The sequence below is a fragment of the Achroia grisella genome, unplaced genomic scaffold, assembly GCF_030625045.1.
Source record: "Achroia grisella isolate CSIRO2021 unplaced genomic scaffold, CSIRO_AGI_Agris_v1 utg856, whole genome shotgun sequence".
Taxonomy (NCBI): Eukaryota; Metazoa; Arthropoda; class Insecta; order Lepidoptera; family Pyralidae; genus Achroia; species Achroia grisella.
This window is the reverse complement of record NW_026713045.1, coordinates 379,957-402,096: the sequence shown is the minus strand read 5'-3', so window position 1 is coordinate 402,096 and position 22,140 is coordinate 379,957. Positions and strand designations below refer to the sequence as shown.

Here is a 22,140-nt window from a genome sequence, read left to right as displayed (position 1 = left end):
TTTTTCATAAATTGCTAATCTTCAGTAGTATTTCCATGAGAGTTTTTGAAGATATGAGAAAAGAAGTTTGGGCAACGTACTTAGTATGTCATTCATCCCGCTAGATAATTCGCCAATGTTGAGCCATGAATATTTTTTACCTTTTAAGGAATGATTTTTATTGAGACCTCGTTGTTAAATTTGTAACTGACGCTTGTGAGTAGAAGACATTATATTTAGAAGTACGTACTGAAAAAAGGAATAAAAAGCGTTTTCATTGTTTCGTAGATTTTATGGAATACATTGTGTTGTTATCTTAAATCACGCTCATTTTACCCTTTGTTTCTCTAAATACGATAACTCTATGCTTCCACCCACTACTGCTGTTAATTATTTGCCAAAATATTTATAGTCCAAATATGTGTTAATAAATGATAAAAAACTTGTTATAAAATAATGCTAATAAAATATGCTAACATTTTTCAATGTCAAATAGTAGAAAAAAGAGTAAAATGTAAAAAATGCTCGGATTTTTTACATTTTACTCTTTTTTTCTACAACAGAATCAAGCTCTCGCTAGCTTTTTCAGTTAATTCGTTCATTTACCAGTTGAATTCTTGCAAGTCGAGTTGGCAGAATTCAACTCATGTTAACTAGAATTCAGCGCAACTTGATTTAATAACTCTAGTTGACACATCTCTACTTTCACTAGCGAATAGCAAACGGTTACTCTATTTTTCCTAATTTGAATTTAAAAATGGTCTGCATTATTGTAAACATGTATAACATTTATTTGAAAGGAATACGAGCTGAGTTTCTTGTTATATTCTTCTCATCTCGAAATCATTCCTAACGAAGGTAGATTTGACATATCATAAGAGTCTGCAATATACATGAGTAAAGATATTTTGATTTTTTTTATAGTAGGCCATTTCGCTTTAAGTGGATAACGCTTTAATTGTTTAAATTTTACTAGATATTGATTTCCGAAAATCGATAAAAGTACATTAAGTAGACGTACGAGGTTAAAGTTACAATTGAGACCATATACGATATTTTATCGGATATTTTATTTCTTATTACGACCTTAAACATTTTAATGTTGGTAACTTTGTGGTAGCTCAAAACGACTTGCATCCAGTGTCGTAAAACGTATGAATTAGAGAAAAACGATTTACTACCTCATTCTCTTCATTGAAAGAAAAAAAAGATTTAATATCAAATCTTCAAAATAAATGGTCAATTTACTTGCAACACGTAACTAAAATTGTCTAAATAATTCCAAAAATGGCAGACTCAGATGTAGTGGATTTGGATTTAACCATTGATGATTTAGTTCCTAAAAGCACAGAGAGGTAAATATTTTGTTATTTGACCATTACCCCCACAATAATGTTTCTAGTGAATAATGTTTTGTTTCTTTTCTTTAGTAAAATATAATCCGTTCGTTGATTTTCTAGTATTTTTTAGAAACATGTAAAAGATTTTTGCCTTTACAATATTATTAGTAAGCAGAGAATGGAAAATGTAACTTGTCAGTACCTTGACATTTGACCCACTTGTCGTACATTAGCCAGGAGTTCTATGTGGGCATTTACAAAAGAGAGTAGGTACTTAGTAGTAGCAGATTTAAAATTTAGTTAGACTATTTGTAGTCTGTATGGTACTAATGTTATTGTGTACGTAATGTATTTTCTCTACTTATATAGAATGTAACTGGACTAATTTAGGTTTATTAATTATTCTATATTTAGTTTGTATTATTATTATTAGTTTTATAAATGTTTGGTGAGTTTAATAAAAAAACAAAACAAGTGTAAAATATATGATTTCCTAATATTAAACCTGATAAACCTCTTTATCTTTGGAATTTTTAAACTGTGAATGAATTATCTTTTCATCTTCTTAATATTTCACTTGTGATAATTTTCTTTATCAGTCATAATACAAAAAAACGTGTTGAATGTGTATACTTTCAAAGTAATCCTAAAGATACTTAATACTTAGAATCAATCTAAATTGAGTCATGGGTCTTATGTTCTCCAGATATACAGAAACCATACATCCATTTATATTCTTCAAATATATTACTTGAAATAAAGACACATAAAATGAAGTTATATTTATCTAAGTCTTTCTAATAGCTATGTAATTTATAACATTTTTATATTTAAAAATCATATTAAGTAAACAATGATTGCACTTGGGATATGAAATGCAGAGAAATATTGTATTTTTTGTTTATATTTCATTATCGGTTATTTCAAAAAAGTATATAACTTTTATAATGGAACTAATCAAGAAATGTATGTATTAAAAAACCAATTAGTAAAGACAATTTAGTTTTAATATATTAAAGCCAAATGATGACAACTATATAAATCGTTGTACGATTGATATTTTGTGACATTTTGTGATCAATTTCTTCATCAGTACGCAAATTTGAGAACAAATGTAATAAATCATTCTATTCCAAATCCATACAGTCATTTTTCAAGAAAAATAAGAGAAATAACCTAAATTGTGGAATATAATGTTGATGATGAATATGATGAGTCACACCCTTATATTAAGGCCATTGCAGATGTATCTTTAGACCATATATGAAACAAAGTTTAAAGATAAATATTGTTTCATTATAAATAACTTTGTTTTATAGTAAGTTTGACACATGGTTTATTCCTAGTATTAATTCAGGCATACGTTTATAATATAATGTGTATGTTTGTAATACTTTATTGTACAATAACATTATAAATAAAAGGACATAATTGTACTTATATAATAAATGGGTACAATGGCAGACTTATCCCAAAAGAGGGATTTCTTCCAGTCCAGTGGTAAAGATAGGTACAATAAATAATGTGTCAATGAAATACATATAATGATATATGCAAACATATATAAATTAATATAGTGTAAATAATAAGAATAAATTTAATGGTATGTCTTTAATTTTAAGGTGCATATATTCTGTAATAAACTAAATCAACAATTTATGTTTATCAGGTTGGCTGAAGAAAAGAAAGAAAGTGGCAATCATTTATATAAATTCAAAAATTACAAAGGTGCACTTGTTATGTATGATGAGGCAATAAACCTATGTCCTGATAATGCTGCTTACTATGGAAATAGATCTGCTTGTTATATGATGCTGGGCATGTATAAGAAAGCTTTAGATGATGCTCAGAAGGCTGTTTCTTTGGACCCTACATTCACAAAAGGCTACATTCGTATAGCAAAATGTTGCATTGCTTTAGGTATGATATTATAATATTTCTTCCACAAAGAACTTACTTTAAACATAAAAATATGATACCAACATAGGAGTAGATTCTTTTGAATAAAAAATAATTACCAAAAACACTATTGATGAGTACTATGTAACCCCATACACCTACAGTGATATTGCACAGTAGTATTAAATAGATATGGTATTGAAACATTTTGCAACAAATGATTGAGTAAACATTAATATTATTATGTATATTATCACATAATAATATAGTGAATAAAACAAAGGGAGAATTAATTGTGTCCATCCATTATTCTATAATTTTACTTGTTATAATGTTAAGGTTGTTTTCATAGCCATTTATGTGTGCAGTACTACAATTGGATTTAACGAGTAAAATATTATTGCATAATAAACATTTACATAAATGTTATTGGAGGTGTGGGGTGCCTAACATCATTATCATCTATTTTTTCTTTATCCCATTCATTTGGGGTCAACATAAATATTTTTCTCTTCCATTCATCCCAGTTCACAGTCATCTCATCATTACTCCCTTTCTTGCCATATTATTTTTTCATCACTTTTTCAGCCTTCCTTTGCCCTTATATCCATACCAACGGCTCATATATAATACTTTCTTTAAAATATTCAACTTCTCCAACACTACATTCATAATTCCACTAATATATTAATTTGTTATCTTGTCCATTCTTTTCACACCACATATTCATCGAAACATATAATATCATTCACATTACAGCTGCAGCAGTAATCTTTCATCCTTTTTATTATATCTGTCAACTTTTATTACAAAAAAAAAATTAAAACCTTTAGCAAGGTCTATTCTTCTTTACAAAATTGTCGATTATCATAACAATTTAATCTGTTACATTGCAACATTACTATTAGTGGTATAAATAAAAAAACTCCCTTGTATATAGAGTTGTCTTTTTCTGTGGTTACAGATTCATCACAATTTTTACATTTGTCAGATGTCAGATGTGTACCTCTTTCGTTCATCCTCTTTATGTCCCAATATTCAATTACATACAAAAGAACAATATAAATATGTAGTAAACCTGTACAGTTTTAGTTTTAGGGGCCATATATTAAATGTTTGGGAGTGATAAATTAAAACCATGTCCTCATTTCCATGACCTGTCGCCATTTCATCATACAGATGTAATAAAATAATTCACCTTACTAAACAGTGTAATGCCTAGAAAGTATAAAATTTTTTTTATATTATTCCTATTTAAAGGTGATATGTCTAGTGGGGAGCAGGCTGTCAATAAAGCAAAAGAATTAGGTGGGGCAGAATGCGCAACCAGTGAACGACGTGCCTTAGAGTCCCTAAGGAGATTACATGAAGATGCTCAACGCGCAATGGAGGCTCGTGATTATCGCCGCGTAGTGTTCTGCATGGACCGTTGCCTTGACTATAGCCCTTCATGTGCCAAGTAAGTAGTAAACAGACTATTCTTACGAAGTGTTGGTTAATAACTACGGGTATTAATAAATGTATGTAATATTTATTTTACTTATTTATTTAAGTATATATATCTATCACAATTCCACTTATTAAAATACACAACTGGCACGTTCCGCTGTCGTTACCAGAATGCTGTGGCTCACAAAATTTCCCTCCTTTTATACCAAGAAGCGTGGGGTTGTTATCACAACTAATTCAGTAATAATCAAAGTACCTCCTTTTAATGTTTTAAATTATCTATTTTTTTGCCAATAATGACTTGAACCCTAACAGAAGTATATAATGATTTTGTAATTCAATACTAGCATTTGTAAATTAATATTATAAAATAATTAACTTGTTATCCTGAAAAAAAAATTAATATTTATGGTTTCATTTATATTCCACTTCTAGCTAATATCACATGTTTTAAATGTTCACAATTTTTTAATTCATAAATTAATGTCACTCATCATAGATTCTAATATAACGTATTTATGTAAAATATAATTATTTATTTATTTAATTCAGGCTACATGGCCCATATTATAAATACCTTATAGACTAACATACATAAGAAATAATAATAAAATATGTAAATAAAATTGTCTCTATGATCACGGCACTGACAACGGCAATCTGCCACGGTAGCGCCGATAGACCACCCCCTTCGGCCAGTAGTCCTCCTTCATGAAGGTGGGCAGCATGTTGGTGGGGACCAGGGCCAGGAACGCTTTGAAGCTCGCGTTGTGGTTCGATTCCAACTGCGTCACCCTCAATGTTAGGTTGTTTTTAGTCCGGATGTAGTCAACAATGTCCTGTTCCTTGGTAGCGTAGTGTTATGCTAGCAGCCAACTTAACTTCGTATGTGGATTATATTAATATATATATGTACTTATGATATATATACCTATAAATTAAACTAAGAAAACGGCAAGAAAGAAGAAAACAGCTAATATATTTTATATTACTTAGGTATTGATATAAAAGTTAACCTAAAACCAAAATTTAAATAAATGCTGAAATTATGATGACATTTCATTTCTTAAGGTCTTTAACAGTGGTGGATAAGGATCAGGTATCTGTCATGTAGATTTGACATACAGAGATATTATTTATTATAGCATTAACGCAAGGAGACAGTCATCGTCTATTGTTAGGATTTTATAGTGTATCTGTACATAAAGTACTATGATTTATGATATTGTTTCAGGGCGAAGCTCACGAAAGCCGAATGTTTGGCAATGCTTGGGCGTTGTCAGGAAGCTCAAGAAATTGCTAACGATTCTTTACGGTTTGATAGTTTAGATGCCGAAGCTATATATGTACGAGGATTGTGCCTTTATTTTGAGGTAAACATTTTTTTATTATGATAAATATGAGTGATATTTTCCCCTTACATTAATTAATGATTAAGAAACTAAACATAATTTTAGGCACATTCCAATGTGTGTGCATAAAATAATAGTTTATACCTAAATTATTTCATAGGTTCTGAATTAAAACGGTGAATCAGATTTCTTATTATCTACTTTATGTACACATCTATCAGTTCTTACATGCGTCCTTATTTATAGACCACGAGCCAGAGTCATTTATAGTCAATTATTTCCTCCTTGGTATCTGTTGAAATTTTCTAAGATGGTTAGGAAAGTTGTATTTATTATGAAGCCTAGTGCAAATCGGCTCCCAGGTTACGGTAGCCAGGGTTGAGGAGAAGCAGTCGCAAACATGTCTAAAATTCAATGATCTCCATCTTCAAATTGCTTCATAGTGAAACATTGAAGATAACAAATAGTCAGCTGGCTGTAACGTGGTTGATGGTATTTGGCTGAAGATATTTAATTACAATCCATGCCTTTATGTAGCATACTCTAATTTTCATCAAACAGCAATTAAAGTCACCTGGTGTATAACTGTATGCCAAACAAGACTACGACCACTCAATGGTAGAAGCAAGGTATTGCTTCTTGATTTTTTTAGTTTATAATAAAAAATAATTGAATATGAACTCATGAGATACTTATGTATTTGCTACTAGGAGAATACCACCTGCGCGCCTTCGCACCTTCTAGACGTATAACGGTAATTACCAAATTTTCTGATGTCTGGCTTGAGGTATTAGATAACTCCAGTAGCAGTTTCTGTGAGTTAATTGTACAAATTCTACTTTGCAGAGAAGGCATAAATGTTCAACGAAGTAAAAATATTTACTGTTATGTGAAAGTGAATTTGTTTATATGTTTGTTACCTGTTGATACCCTCAAAAATTAAGACAATATAGAATGAGACATTTTATCTCTATTAAGCAATGTGTCCCAATCGCACACAAGCGATATTACAGACAATAACTCGTGTTACATTACTTAAATGAATAACGTTTGTTACTTTTAATTTATTTTAGGATAAGGATGAGCAAGCTTTTAAACACTTCCAACAAGTTTTGCGGCTTGCTCCAGATCACAAAAAAGCTATTGAAACATATAAAAGAGCTAAATTACTGAAACAAAAGAAAGAAGAAGGTAAAAATGATCCAAATATTAAAATGTTTTAATTGTATATGTTACTAGATGGGTATTTTCATTCTCCATCGATTTTATTGTTTGCACAATAAGCTATCACACCTACTAGACCAACTTTGTCAACATTACAACACGTACAGATAACGTAATTCCTAAACTAACTGCGGAATATTTCTATTTGTGCCGAGTAAGTTGGGTAGAGATATGATGACATTACTGGGCATTGTTAACCAGAATTTTTCTGTAAGCGTCGGCAAGACACTGATGCCTCCGCTGATGTAAGCGTTCATGAGGTGGCTTGCCATCATACAAACCCTTTTCCTTTATTGACACACTCATGGTATAAAAATAATAAGCGTTAGGTATATTTATTATAAACTAGCTGTTGGCCGCGGGTGGCCGGCCCGCGTGGAATCTAACTTTATTTCTCTAAAATAAAAGTAGCCTAAGTTACTCCTTATAACATCAGCTACCTAACAATAAAAGTCCCGTCAAAATCGGTCCATCCATTTCAGAGATTAGCCGGAACAAACAGACAGACAGACAGAAATTGTAAAAAATATATTTTGGTGCATATACCGTATTTATATTCATATGCATGTAGTAAAGAACGGTTATTTTAATATTACTGTAAACTATACAAGTACAGTCCGAATAATATACTTACATATCTTTGGCAATTTATTATTATTTATATTTATAATAGATTACTAAAATTTAAAGAAGTAACCACATCATTAATGTTCCCTACAGGTAATGAAGCTTTTAAAATGGGACGTTGGCCACAAGCCCTTTCTCGTTACAACGAAGCGTTGAATATAGACAAAAACAATAAAGCAGTCAATGCTAAGTTGTACTTTAATAAGGCAACGGTATGTGCTAAACTTAATCAAACAATAGAAGCCGCTAAAGCGTGCACAGCAGCGCTAGAACTCGACGAGAATTATGTAAAGGCGTTGCTTCGTCGCGCAAAATGCCACACTGAACTTGGCAATTATCAGGATGCAGTGAAGGACTATGAAAGACTATACAAAATAGACAAAAGCAAAGAAAATAAGCAGATGCTGCATGAAGCCAAAATTGCGCTCAAAAGATCTGAACGAAAGGATTACTATAAAATTCTAGGAGTGGCGAAAACTGCGTCCGTAGACGATATTAAAAAAGCTTACAGGTAAAGTATTTGTTTATTGACCCATACTTCATGGTGGCACCAAATCGACTATGACAGGCATTCTCTACCAGTCAACCTTTCGGGAAATGCAGAGATATTTGACAGTGGCTTAACATTGATTATATTATAAATTACATATATGCATATATTAGACTAAAGTAAAACTAAATTAGAATAGAATATACATTATTATTGTAATATATATATATATATATATATATAAATATACAATATACATAATATATATGCAGATAAATTTAATATGATGAATACATTACTTAAAAGATGAGCATGAAATTTTTAAAGTATATTTAGTTTGATTGTGTTCAGGGAGTGAATTCCAAAGCCTTGAAGATTGTAGACCAAAACATTCAGATACAAAATAAATTTTATGAAAGGAAGTTAGAGGAAAAAGAGATTCCTTAGAGCGTTGTTAGTAGTCATGAGAGTCATCATAGTGAGGGTTGGGTTGGTTGGATTTATGTGCAGGAAGCGCGCCCTGGTGCACCACCCGGACCGGCACGCGGGCGCTCCGGACACTGAGAGGCGCGAGCAGGAGCGCCGCTTCAAGGAGGTGGGCGAGGCGTATGGCGTGCTCAGCGACCCCAAGAAGCGCGCGCGCTACGACCACGGACAGGACCTGGGCGAAGACGGCGGAGACATGGCTGGTATGTGCATATCTTTGACAGCCTGTTTGTTGCACAATCGTTATCTCACCTCACCACTGTAACGTTAATATATAATGTGATGAGGTGAGGATACGTAATTTTATTGCTTACTGTAGTATCTAGGTAGTGAGTATATAGGCGGAGTGATTGTACTACTAATTGCACATTAGTAAGTTTGTTTAGTCTCTATGGTAAATCTAAGAAATATTACAAGTGTAGGCACATATTGTATACACAAACGGCGACTCGATTGTGTAGCTCAGTCTGTGATGATTCTACTCTGTATATTAAATTTGTCAGTTTTTAATTTTATTTCACACCATTTACAACTTGTGCTATCAATATTACTAGGAACTTGTATGTATATATTGGTATCGCAAAAGGCGTATAAAATTTCTAAAAAAGATATATACTAAATTTGAAAATGGAACGTGGAACTGCAATATAATTTTATTTCTTTTTATAAAATTATACACATTCCTCTCGAATATTCCACGGCGTTAACGATAAAGACATAAAACATGTAATACTCGTCCACCAAATAGTATCCACCATATACCATAATATTTCGTAGTGTTGTGTTAGTGAAAGGTAGGTTTCAAAATGCAAATCTACAATTTACTGTAATGTGCTGCCTGTTACTTTATTTCTACTTACAAAATATTCAAATGAATAGGGTCCAAACAGTAACTATTAGTAGATTTATATATAGCCTCGCACAATCATACATAAGTTTGAAATTATAACGCGGCTGTCCTGGAATATATTGCGTAGTATTAATGTGTACTAGGAATTCAGTTTATGATAACAAAATATTTTTTTTTTGCAGATATCGACCCGAATGTGGTATTCCAGTCATTTTTCAATCCCAGTAGACAAAACTTTAATTTCTCTTCAGCTGGTGCATTCCCGGCTTCTGGATATTCCTTTCAATTCGGTTAAGTACATGATTATGTAATTATTATATTATATATTATGTAATATAATATGATAACGATCAATAGTAACAAAACATTCTTAATTCAAGAATCGACATTTTATACAAAATTTAAAATTTATTTACGCAATAAGTAACTTGGACAAATTGTATAATAGACTTTAATGAGTCTTTTCTTCATTCCATCGCGAATTTGATACCATATTTTTTTTTATAAAGTTCCCGCATCACTTGGTTGAAATCATTCCTTATTCTTTGTATAAAATTAATTATTAGGTATTCCAAATATAATTAATATTATTTAGATAAGCAGTGATTTCTGTGCAAGATATCATATATAATAAATGTTTACTCTGTTTTATCATTACAAAACTTAGTAATAATTATAACGTTGACTGATTTAGTTAAGTAACATTTTCCCTATCCTTTCACTCTGTGTGTTGTGTGAACGGTTTTGTTGATATATAATGGAAGGGAAGATAATTCGATGGGTTCATTTATAAATTATTATTTTAATTTAGGTCCAGAATACCTACTTAAAATGATAACCGATTCTTTATTGGATCAATTGTATAGTCAACTTATTTTCGAACTATCTTGTTCTATTAATGCAAATTACTCTATTATGGAAATGGCCTTCTGTTGCCATTTTTATAATCAAGTGTTCTGTACTTCACCTATTAACATGTACAACCAGCATACCATAAATGTGTTGGAATATTAACATGATGTAAAATAAAACTTAATATTGTAATTACATTTTGTTTGATTGAAATACACATGTGGATTAAAAAGTTTTATATTTTATAAAACTTTTTTTTTTGCGTACAACAAAGTTACAACGCAGATTCAAAAAAAAATATTTGCCATAGTATACTTTATGTTATGTTATTTTGTTAAATTTGCTACCTTTCAGACATGCTGTTCCATTCCATCTACTGTGCCTATTAAAAACATTTTTATTAAAGCAGTAGAAAATGTGAAATGTAATTCAAGTATACACTAAAGTACGTGGAGTGTAGAACTCTACAATTAGGAACACTATGTCGTCAATTCCTTTATACAATCCATTCTTGTAACCGTTCCCGTAAAATATTTTTATGTAATAAGATCTGGCTTTTGCCCTTTAACACCGCTATTGAACGATCTTGATGTTGGTACTTAAATACAACTGACGAGACTTCTTAATAAAAGCTAATTTTTGCTTTTCTATCTATAATATATAAATAGTACCTACCTAATCAAAATCATTCAATTTTAAATAACTTAGATCTGTTATAATTCGCATACCAATAAAATAATTAGGTGCAGTCAAATGGGCATTTTATTTCTTCTAAGATTCCGTCGGTCTACCATCTTTCTTCTCCCGTGATGTTTTGAAAACTATTGTACTAAAAATAATCCATGCACTCTTATACTTATCATTGATGTCTTATAAAAAAGAGTGCTATATATTTGTATAGTGACATTTTTTTAGTAATGCATGCGTGAGGGTGGCGTGGGATTACGTAACTGAAAAAGATTATTACTTGTTGTTCCTACACAACAATTTATTTACTATCATGAATTCTGACTCTGAAATGTGATACCTCTTGAAAGTCGCTAACTTAGGCCGTATTTTTATGCTAGGTTCTTCGGGGATCATCAGAATATTCCAACTAACAATAAGATATAAAAAAGTTGGGTATAATTTAAGAGCAAGCTTTAACGTAAAAGATCCGTTGGTTGTGTCAGAGTCGGACTTTGATACAGCTATTTATATTCTGTATTTCTTTTATCTGTTTTAAATATTATTAGTAGCACAAGGTTTTATATTGAAATGAAAAAAATAACAACACTTTAATGATGCATGACTTAATAATTAAAAGGAATCTTTGGTCTATTTATTATTTTATACAGGTTTATTTCGATAAAAGCTTGCGAATACTAGAAATATAATATGGTTTCTTTAATAAAAATGCTCGTTATACACTCTGCAATTGGTTTTTGGTTGGATCAACAAAAAGTACTTTAGTTTACCACGAGACACGACATACAAAATAGTCTACACATAGTAACCTGCAACTCACCTAAGTCTACCGCCAGCCGTGTATTTGTTTTATATTTAAGATTACTGTGAAATTATGAAGATAAGGACACAAGAAGAATAGGAATTGTATACTATTTATGGGATGGGATGGCAAATGATAAGGGAGCCCCTATGACCATAGTAATAAAGCACTATTTTGTTAGAATAGACAAAGAACGTACAACATTTTAACTTTATTTTTATTTCTTTACATTGATATAATGAACAGATATATAATTTAAACCACACTAAATATATGGGGATGCCCTACCTTCAAAATTTTAATTTGAATTAGAATTTATTAAAAAAAATAACAAAACCGAACAAATTGACCATAGTCGGTAAGCATTTCTAAGGACTGATTATCAGGCGAGAGTAGTGTAATTTTCGGTTATCGTTTGGTATACCACGAGGCATAATGTTACGTTTACATTCAACCGCTTCCCCTACCACTCGCGCTGCCGGAAACATTGCTGCGTCAGCATCGACGGGACGCGAGAGGGTGTCTTTACACTCAGCCTGCATACTTATTTACCGGGCGACTCTTCCTTACTTTCCGCTTAAAACGTCGGGCGACAACTGAGCGAGAGGGCTGAATGTAAACACACGCTGCCAGTCCTTTGACTCACGCACGAAAAATGGACTGAGCGCCGGGCAGCGCCAATGGAATGGGAATATCGTGTTTACACTCTCGCGTTGCTCACGTGAGTGCTTAAACCTCAGGAATGATACTACATCATCAGGCAAACAAAAGGTATCAACAGCGCGCAAACCGCCAAATACGCAGAAACTGTACACAATATAAAGAAATATAACATACAAAGTTTAAAAAAAAAGTCCCTTAAAAATTCCATTTCTTAAATAAATGTTGGGATAAAAAAATATGTTAATTCGTCATTTTTGAAGCTAGAAGCTTGAAACTTATTTTTGAGGCTGTTGATTAAATATAAATAAATGAAATCCAAAATTTGGAAGAAAAAATCTCTTAGGGGGCTAAAATATATTAGAGGGGATACAAGTTTTTATATATTTTCATTCTTCTTAAATTAATCATCAAGTAGTAAAAGTTTTTATGTAAATTCGTCATTTTTGAAGTTAGAACAACGAAACTTTTTTCTTTGGCTTTTTGGGTCAGTTTATTAAATACCTTACTAATATCACAGATAACATAATATTACATACAGATACCCCATCCCATACAAGAAAATGGTTCCTTCCTAACTCGGGCTATTCTTCGGGCTATTTTATTTCGCCACCGTAGCCGCTAGATGTCGCTAGATCTGAAGCAGTTCGGATTACTAGTGGGTGCTTAGTAACAAAGCATGAAAATAGATGGCAGTCAATTCAGTCTACATGACATCTGTTTTGCAAAGATATGTATATAATAGATATGTAGGTAACTGTATCGTGTACCTCATTAGGGACGATTCAAGATTCAATGTAAATGTGTAGGTATAATATCGTTAGCAGACACTCTGCAGATATGGCTTATGTGCCAATGTATATACCTATTATGTTATGGTTTATTTTACATTCCATGCCTATTTTTTTGATATGTTGTAACGCGTCTGCGCTATACATATAGCCCGATTTTGATACGTTTATACTGTTCATGTATCAAAATCTTTTTTTTATTTCAATCGTTATATGTATGAGACTGATTTTAGCTACAATTAATTTACTGGTATATACCTCATGTATTCTACGATGTACCCCTCTTTTACCTAATGAGAATTCCGCTATATCTTATATATAAATTTTGTATCACAGTGTTAGTTGCCATATTTCTCCCACATTTTGATGAAATTTGATATGTATACTTGCCAGGTCTGAGGTAGGGTTGTTATCTATTTTTTATACCCCTAAGTCATAGGGGTGGCCTACCCCGAAAAAATATTTTTTTGTATTATGGACAATTTTTTATTTATTTATAATGTTACATTGAAAATACATACACGCCTAAATTTTCACCCGTCTTTCACCAACCCCTATTTTTAATAGCGATATTCTTACAAATATTATAAATGCTAAAGTAACTCAGTCTGTCTGTTTGTCTCGCTTTCACGCCAAAACTACTGAACTGATTTAATTGAAATTTGGTAGACAGATAATGTAGACCCTGAGAAAGGCTACTTTTTAATGCGAAAAAGTATTGAAAGGGGAAATGAAAGGCTATATGAGGATATCGTAATTTTTAAAGTCAGATCTTGTAAGATTAAGTGAACAGGGTCGGTCTAGGTTTTTCATTATTAGAAATGTGTAACGGGGTAACACGTTATTTAGTGCGAAATTGTGTATATTACAATAAAATTTAACGAGAAAATATTATAATGATGTCACTGGGACACTCATTGCCTTACTACTATATCGTCCGTTAGTCGCGAACTTTCTGGAAACACGAGAGGCGCGCTCCTATTGGTTAGTAGATGAGGTAGACGAGTCTCACGGCGCCGCAGCGTAAGTACTTACTATACATACGTAGTATACATATGGGTGTTACAAATGTTTTTATTACGAGTAATATTACTCTGTTATCTAAGCAAGTAATGTGTGCTTATTTTGAACTTGATAACATTCTGAATTACTCGTATATCTTTCAATATCTTTAGCGGTATAAACCAGGTTATGTACTACTACTAGTATTGTTAGTGAGGGATAAAGTTGATGAACAAAAATAAAACAATATTCGTATTAAAAATATATTCATCTAATATTTTTGGCATTATTTTTAAGTTTCTTCCAAATACAAGGGGTCTGACATGGGGTGTTATGTACCTACATTAAAAGATAATTTTTGAAATGTATGAAAGAAATGTATTGTATGAAATTTTTGAAATGTATGAAATGTAAGGACCTGAAAGAAATGTATGTACCTACATAAAAAGTTCATTTTAGAAATGTATGTGTATGTACCTACATTAGAAGATAATTTTTGACATGTATGAAACGTATGTACCTACATTAAAAGATAATTTTTGACATGTATGAAATGTATGAAAGAAATGTATGTACCTACATTAAAATATAATTTTTGAAATGTATGAGATGTATGAAAGAAATGTATGTACCTACATAAAAATTCATTTTTGAAATGTATGAAATGTATGAAAGAAATGTATGTATGTACCTACATTAGAAGATAATTTTTGACATGTATGAAATGTATGTACCTACATTAAAATATAATTTTTGAAATGTATGAGATGTATGAAAGATATGTATGTACCTACATAAAAAGTTCATTTTTGAAATGTATGAAATGTATGAAAGAAATGTATGTACCTACATTAAAAGATAATTTTTGACATGTATGAAATGTATGAAAGAAATGTATGTACCTACATTAAAAGATAATTTTTGAAATGTATGCACCGTACAATAACAATACACGTTAAACATAAACCACAGAGTCATACGCAAGTTAAAAACAAACTGCTATGATATTAATGAGAAAGGAAAATCAACTTTATGGTATTCGAGTTAGGGTCGATTTCTCTCTTTTTTTTAAATACTATTTTAATATTACCAGTTGCCAGTATTAGAAGACAGCAACGATTCGTACGCGATATTTTAAATTATTATGTAATCGATTTTTCAGTACAAATGTAAATAACCAACGACACTAATAATGTACTACTATATTCCGTTCTTTGAAACGGAACACTGCTATAATACAGAATAATGAAAATTTACTGTTCACAACGACTCATTAAAAGCATCATCGAATAATGTGCTGTAATAAAATCCTGTTATCGATTATTCAAAAAAATCGATAATACATGTATGTATTTTTAATATGACGACACTTCATACATAAGTATCATTGGAAATAGTATTACTTGCTTGTTCGGCTATTTTTAATTTACTTAAAAATTTTTTATATGTTTAATTTACAATAATAATATATTAAGTGCTTATTATTGGAAAATATAAAAAAGACATTTAATTAGGCCGATACAAATGACGACAATGCCATCTATGAAAGCATTTTGAAAACATTGAGCCCCATATTAGCACTGATTAAAGTGTAATTAAGTACTGGAAAATAACAAAATGAGTAAATATATGAAAATTACTTTTCTAAACGCATTATTTCATTTTAACATGTATATATAACTTTTTAAAAATTGATTAAACATTTTTGAAAACACAGTTTTGTTTTTTAAAACGTTTGCAAAACTATGAAGAATTCTATCGATACCAATCACTTTTTTAACATTAAAGGGGGATAAACTACTGGATGAAAGTTTTCATGGAAATTCATTATTTTTATGCTTCATGTTGAAACTTTTTTCATTGGTATTTTTGGGTTAGTTTATTAAATACCCCACTAATATTATAACTGTCTATCTCGCTTACACGTCAAAACTACTGAACCGATTTAAATGAAATTTGTAACCCATAAGCTTAGACCCCGCGAATGGATATAGGTAACTTTTTAATGTGAAAAAGGGATGTACGGATAGGTGCATAAGGTGGTAAGGTTGTATGGATATAACGCCATTTTCAAAGCTTTAAGCCTGAAACTGATTTTTTAGACTGTTGATTAAATTTAAATAAAGAAATATGGGTTGCAAGGGATTTAAAGGAAAAGGATTTAGAGCTTGAATTTTAATTTTTAGCCTATTAAGATAAAGATAAGGGGTTGAAAGAGATATGAGAGATTGTATGGAAGTGTCATCATTTTCAAAGCTAGATGTTTGAAACTTATTTTTCAGGCTGTTGATTGAATTGTTTGGAATTCTGTACTTTTAAAGCTAAAACGATGAAACTTTTGGCTTTTATTGGATTAGGTCACTATTTTATGCGGACGAAGTCGCGGGTACAGCTATTTATATCATATATTTAGAATTAATAAGGTATTGTTTGTTGAGAACCTTCGGATATTTAAGTCTAATTTGCACTTTTTAGTTACATTTCTAAATTCAAATTCGTCTCAATCATAGATTCATAAGTAGGTACTTAAATACACGAGTACACCATAGTTCAATGTAGACACTTTTGTATTGTCATTTACAACTATCAAATTTGTTCTTACTCAAAAATAGTTTGGGTTCTTATATATTTTAAAATTTACAATACTTCAGTCTATAATTGTTTATTGAAATGGGTCGAATGGGTGTAATAAAATGGGAAAAAGCTACGCAGTGTCGTCCTATACACAATATTATATCTTCCGATTTTCCCCGTTATAATCCCCAACCTTGGAAATTCATGGTATTATTATTACTTTTATTAACAGCTGCTGATACTATAGATTTAACAGAAGCTAATAAATGGTAGTTATAAAATTATCGAGTTCATATTAGTGATGGGTGAAATTACGACCAAGGCAGGTATATACATACAGTCTTCATAGGTAGGTCAACTTTGTAATCCAGAATGGCAACGCATGTTACCCACTTGATATATCACGAGCGTGACAAGATTATGATCAATATTTGTGGTGTTGTTTATTTAGGTATATTATGTATCTACATACTATCTTGACGGGTACCACTTTCTATCAGATGGGCTTTATCCCGTAGGTTTGTTTGCCATTCTAGTAGCGTAAAAAGAAACATTCTTGATATTTAATATTGAATCCAGAACATACAGGGAATATAAAAATTATGTATCAAACGATGCGATAAGCTGACCCTGGGAACGTTCATTAAGTGCTTTATGTATGTAGATAGGTTTTTTCAAACTGTTAGTTTTTACTATTTATAGACGTTTGTCGTTATTAATTATATATAGGAAGGCAATTCTCGAATCGAGTGGTTATTATCATATGAGTATCAAAGAATGTGGACTGAGGAGAGAGAAGTGTGGAAAAAGCGAATGTATCCTGAAAATACCACAGTCAATGTTGATGTAGTAAAGCGCTACGTATTAACTTTTAAAACCAATCATCAATCACCCAATCTGGAAAAAAAGGAACCTTTTAAAATGAAAAAGTAAGCTATGTCCTCTATGTATATTTTTTTCGTTACAATCTAGATACGCGGTAGCGTGTCAAGCCGAGTTTCAAGTAACTGGCGAGCAGCACCGTGTGTATAAAAATTACCCAAGACAATTCACACCATCCGAGTCCAAACTAAACAGAAGTATGGTTACTAAATAACTGATAAAATACTTATATAATAGAAAACAACCAAATGAATATAAAGAACCATACCTATGAATAAATACAAATGTTTCTATTGTCCGAGAATCGATGCAGACAAATATTGTTATACTGATAACCATTTGACTTTTAAACAGAGCAGGCTAGCCCTCACTCTGCCATACTACGCACGCTACTTTGTCTTATTATTCTGTAATATGAAAAATAATGCTTTAGTAATATTGTGATTGTCTAGTCCCTAAGTTTATTAAGAGATTCATTATATCCTAATGTTTTCAGATTTCAAGAAGTAGGAAGTAAAACAGATAATAAACGGCTGCCAAATGATAAAGCAATGATATATGAAAAGGAAAAAGCATAAACAAAATAAACATACAAATAGGCTTGCTTCGTCTATTATAAAATAACAATTTTCTACTACTAATATAGAAATAAAACTTTTTACTTTTGAAAAATTTTAATCTCCAGGTGTAGTTAGTTCTACTTGACGACTTCAAAAGCATTATAGGATAAGCTATGATTGATTATACGTTTTGCAAGGCAGTGTAGGACCATCGAATTTGTCGGATATAGTCCGGAATTTTTTATAAAAGAGTATCTTGTAATCCGACAAATTGCAGATCCAGTGATAAGATTCTACGTTATATATGTATGAATGTATATGCACTCTTGAAGTATATTGTCAAAAAAATATTCAATAATAAATAATAGACCATGTCGGATTACCGCGGGTTCACTGTATTATGACCAAACAACATTTTGTCAATTTATACTATTAAAAATATTAATAGTTTGCAATCCGCGACTATAGAAAGTAAAGCGCTATGCTATACTGCCAGACTACCGAGGCAGTCATATTCAATGAAGTAGATAATATGTAGATTAGATTTAATTGCCAGAATGCAGATTCTGTAATACGAATTCGCACCAATCCATCGAATCATGCGTCAGACAAGTTTGTCGACTCCTTTTTGACAGAAACCGCTTTCTGAAAATTGAATCACGAAATTATTATAGTAAAAAAACTGACATTATTTTGTATTATGCACTAAGATGAACGGCCACCGTGTGAAATTAATGCAGTTTATTACTAATCAATCATCCTCTAAGCAATTTTGCTGAATTTCAGATTATATAGCTACTATTCACCCTAATATTATATATGTCTCAGGACAAATTAAACAAATTATAAGATTTTTATATTTTTTTTATTTTGCACAAGCAGTAGTAAGAGATATTAATCGTATTACGCCCACAATGTACCTAAAACGAAAAAAAACATTATTAAAAGATGTTTATAAACAGTATCAGGATTAAAAAAATAACACAAAAACATATGCTAAATACTAGCACTTAATATAATAGATATAAAATGTTCGCCATTTAATAGTCCTTTTGATATTATAATATCATAAGGGTGGAGATGGCCATTTATTATTCCCTCCAATTCTTTACGTTAATTCTCATAATGAGAAGACGACTGCCTCAGAGGGTAAAAAATATTTCTAGATTATTGTATCCCATAGGTACCTAAAAATGCAATTCTGATATTCATAACTAAAAAAAGGTAACAACTAATCAAATTAGAGTAAAATATTTCACAGAATATTCATTAATACCTTTTTGAATGATGAACTTATTCAGATTTTTTATAAGACTTTATGAAGGAAAGCAGTTTTGTTCTCATCCAGTAAATTCCGGTTAATTAGGCTAATAAATACAACTGTATTATTCATTAATTACATGATCAACATTTATTATTTATGTATTATATTCTATAATATATACCAAATTCACAGACCGTTAATAGACTTTAAATAGCTTTCTACACCTAATAATAATTGAATTGATAACAAGATATTTAAGAATTTATATGCTACACACATAAATCTAGGTCCAAGAAAAAATACATAAAAATAAATGTAATGGTAACTCAAATTATTAAGTTCATCCTGCTGTCCACAGATAAAATAAAGAATATTATATTTCATATAATGTTGTATATTGAACAGGAATAATATACAAATTTCATAAAAGTCGTCCTAGTGCTAAGGCTCTTAATATGTAGAGATATTCCACAACATCAGTAAAAATCAGTGTCTACATTAGACATGTGTTGATAACCAAAAATTTGTGATTGTATAACTTTATTAACATGGATCCTCTTAATATAAGATTTAATGGCAAAGATTAAATCAGTTTTGAATACCCAATCAACCTGGAATGGTCTGTGGTTACTGCAGCACAAACTATACCTACTTAGTATGTTCACTATATTTAATTCATAAGCTTCAGTATCTAGTCATTTCATATCTGGCAGATTTAAATCGATAACCATTAATGTTTAAATAAATTATTTTTAATAATAAATCGTAATATAAATAATAAATATACATGGCATCACAGTGAATTTGCTAAATATATTTCTATAACTACCAACATTCAGAAATGCAAATTCTTAATAGTATAAAATGAAGTTATTTCCCATGTCTGTTTGTTTAGATATTTTTAAATTATGCAATGGATTTGAATAGATAGCGATTCAAGAAGAAGGTTAACATAGGTACTCCCCAAACGAAAAGTACCAGAGTGGGTAGCCAGTATTGAAATAAGATGACAAAAATGACATTATGGCCAAATTTGTACACTGACCAAAACATCACAATTAGACTATAATGGCAATTTTAACACAGAATTTTCTAAAATTGATATTATCACATTTGCAAAATACTGATCTAGCAAAGAGACCAATCAAGGCAAGGTTTCACTTTCATGTCAGAATATATAATTTATGTATCTAAAACCAACCAAAATGTCTACAATATACATTTCGTAATATTAACATTTCCTTGAAGCTCTATTATTATTAACCTATTGCCATGTGAATGAGGGGAAAGAATTCAGTAATGTGGCCCTTCAAAAAATGAAGTGTAATAATTTCCACTAAGTGGTAGCTAGCTTGCTAGCAATGTACCAGTTAAACAACCACGCTGTTCCTTAGAAAACAATATGGTCATGGTTCATTAATTTGTAACAATTGTCTAAATAACCCGACTTCATCCTCGTCCTATTGTCGTTACCATTGGAAGGTGCATAATCAACAATTCCAAAAAAATTACCATGTGGACTAGTCGAATCTAAATAACCTTCATATAATTTTTTAGATTCGCTGACACATGCACCACCGACATGAAAGATAATGGTATACAATAATAGGACTTACAAAGCATGTATACATGATCGATGATTAACCTCAAAATTCTAAGTAAAATCAATATTTCAATGAATACGTACCATTTTATTTGGACCTTGCACGCATCTTCCTCCTTTTACGTTTTAGCCTCCGCATACGCTTCTTACGCCACTATAATAATAAAAATATAATTATAATAATTAAAACGTGATTGTAGTGACATGTCGAAATATAAGAATATAGTACTTAAATTAAAAATACCTTTGCTCTCATATCAAATTAATAAAACTTTTAGTGATAGTTATGAAAAATAACTGTTATATTCAATGATTGCAATATAAATTTAAGATTTCGATGTCATAGCGACAACACAATATGTCGACCCACTCGTAAAAGAATTATATAGAAAAAGGAAATATGTATGTTGGAGTGTGACCACATAAAAAATTGTAATTGTGCTAAATCGGTAACTAAATTGTGCTAAACTTCCAGTAAAATTTTAAAATAGAGTAGACAGTAGGTACTGTTCTGCGTGTATGCAAATAATTGTCAAAGAATTATTATAATCTAAATATGATTATACATTCTAACATATTAAAATACTTATGAAATTTTTCACTTTATTTTAGCCCTGTATTTTCTTAAAATTTAGCTGCTATGATGGCCACTAATATTCTGTAGGTGTTGTGTGTAGTAGCTTATAGGTAGAAGGAAATGCACCAGATGTAGCTGTTTACATACATATATTGTGTATGGACATGATAATTACAACAATTAAATTAAC

The 22,140-nt window shown here is 30.8% G+C and overlaps 2 protein-coding genes and 1 long non-coding RNA gene across 3 annotated transcripts; 2 read left to right on the top strand and 1 right to left on the bottom strand.

Moving 5' to 3' along the window:
* The first annotated feature begins 1,132 nt into the window (after positions 1 to 1,132).
* LOC131852584 (dnaJ homolog subfamily C member 7) lies at positions 1,133 to 11,291 on the top strand. The gene is made up of 8 exons (XM_059203256.1): positions 1,133 to 1,334; positions 2,989 to 3,239; positions 4,479 to 4,677; positions 5,902 to 6,040; positions 7,093 to 7,210; positions 7,964 to 8,381; positions 8,871 to 9,049; positions 9,879 to 11,291. Exons 1-8 carry the CDS (start codon positions 1,267 to 1,269, stop codon positions 9,989 to 9,991), a joined length of 1,485 nt encoding a protein of 494 aa, XP_059059239.1. The 5' UTR covers positions 1,133 to 1,266; the 3' UTR covers positions 9,992 to 11,291.
* Positions 11,292 to 17,029: 5,738 nt separating this feature from the next.
* Positions 17,030 to 18,621, top strand: LOC131852698 (uncharacterized). The gene is made up of 3 exons (XM_059203413.1): positions 17,030 to 17,271; positions 17,794 to 17,993; positions 18,443 to 18,621. Exons 1-3 carry the CDS (start codon positions 17,161 to 17,163, stop codon positions 18,522 to 18,524), a joined length of 393 nt encoding a protein of 130 aa, XP_059059396.1. The 5' UTR covers positions 17,030 to 17,160; the 3' UTR covers positions 18,525 to 18,621.
* Positions 18,622 to 19,349: 728 nt separating this feature from the next.
* On the bottom strand, positions 19,350 to 21,772 carry LOC131852673 (uncharacterized). The gene is made up of 3 exons (XR_009357948.1): positions 21,618 to 21,772; positions 21,458 to 21,527; positions 19,350 to 19,426 (listed from the first exon to the last, which is right to left on the bottom strand). It is a non-coding gene; the product is annotated as an uncharacterized LOC131852673 (long non-coding RNA).
* Between the last annotated feature and the right edge of the window lie 368 nt (positions 21,773 to 22,140).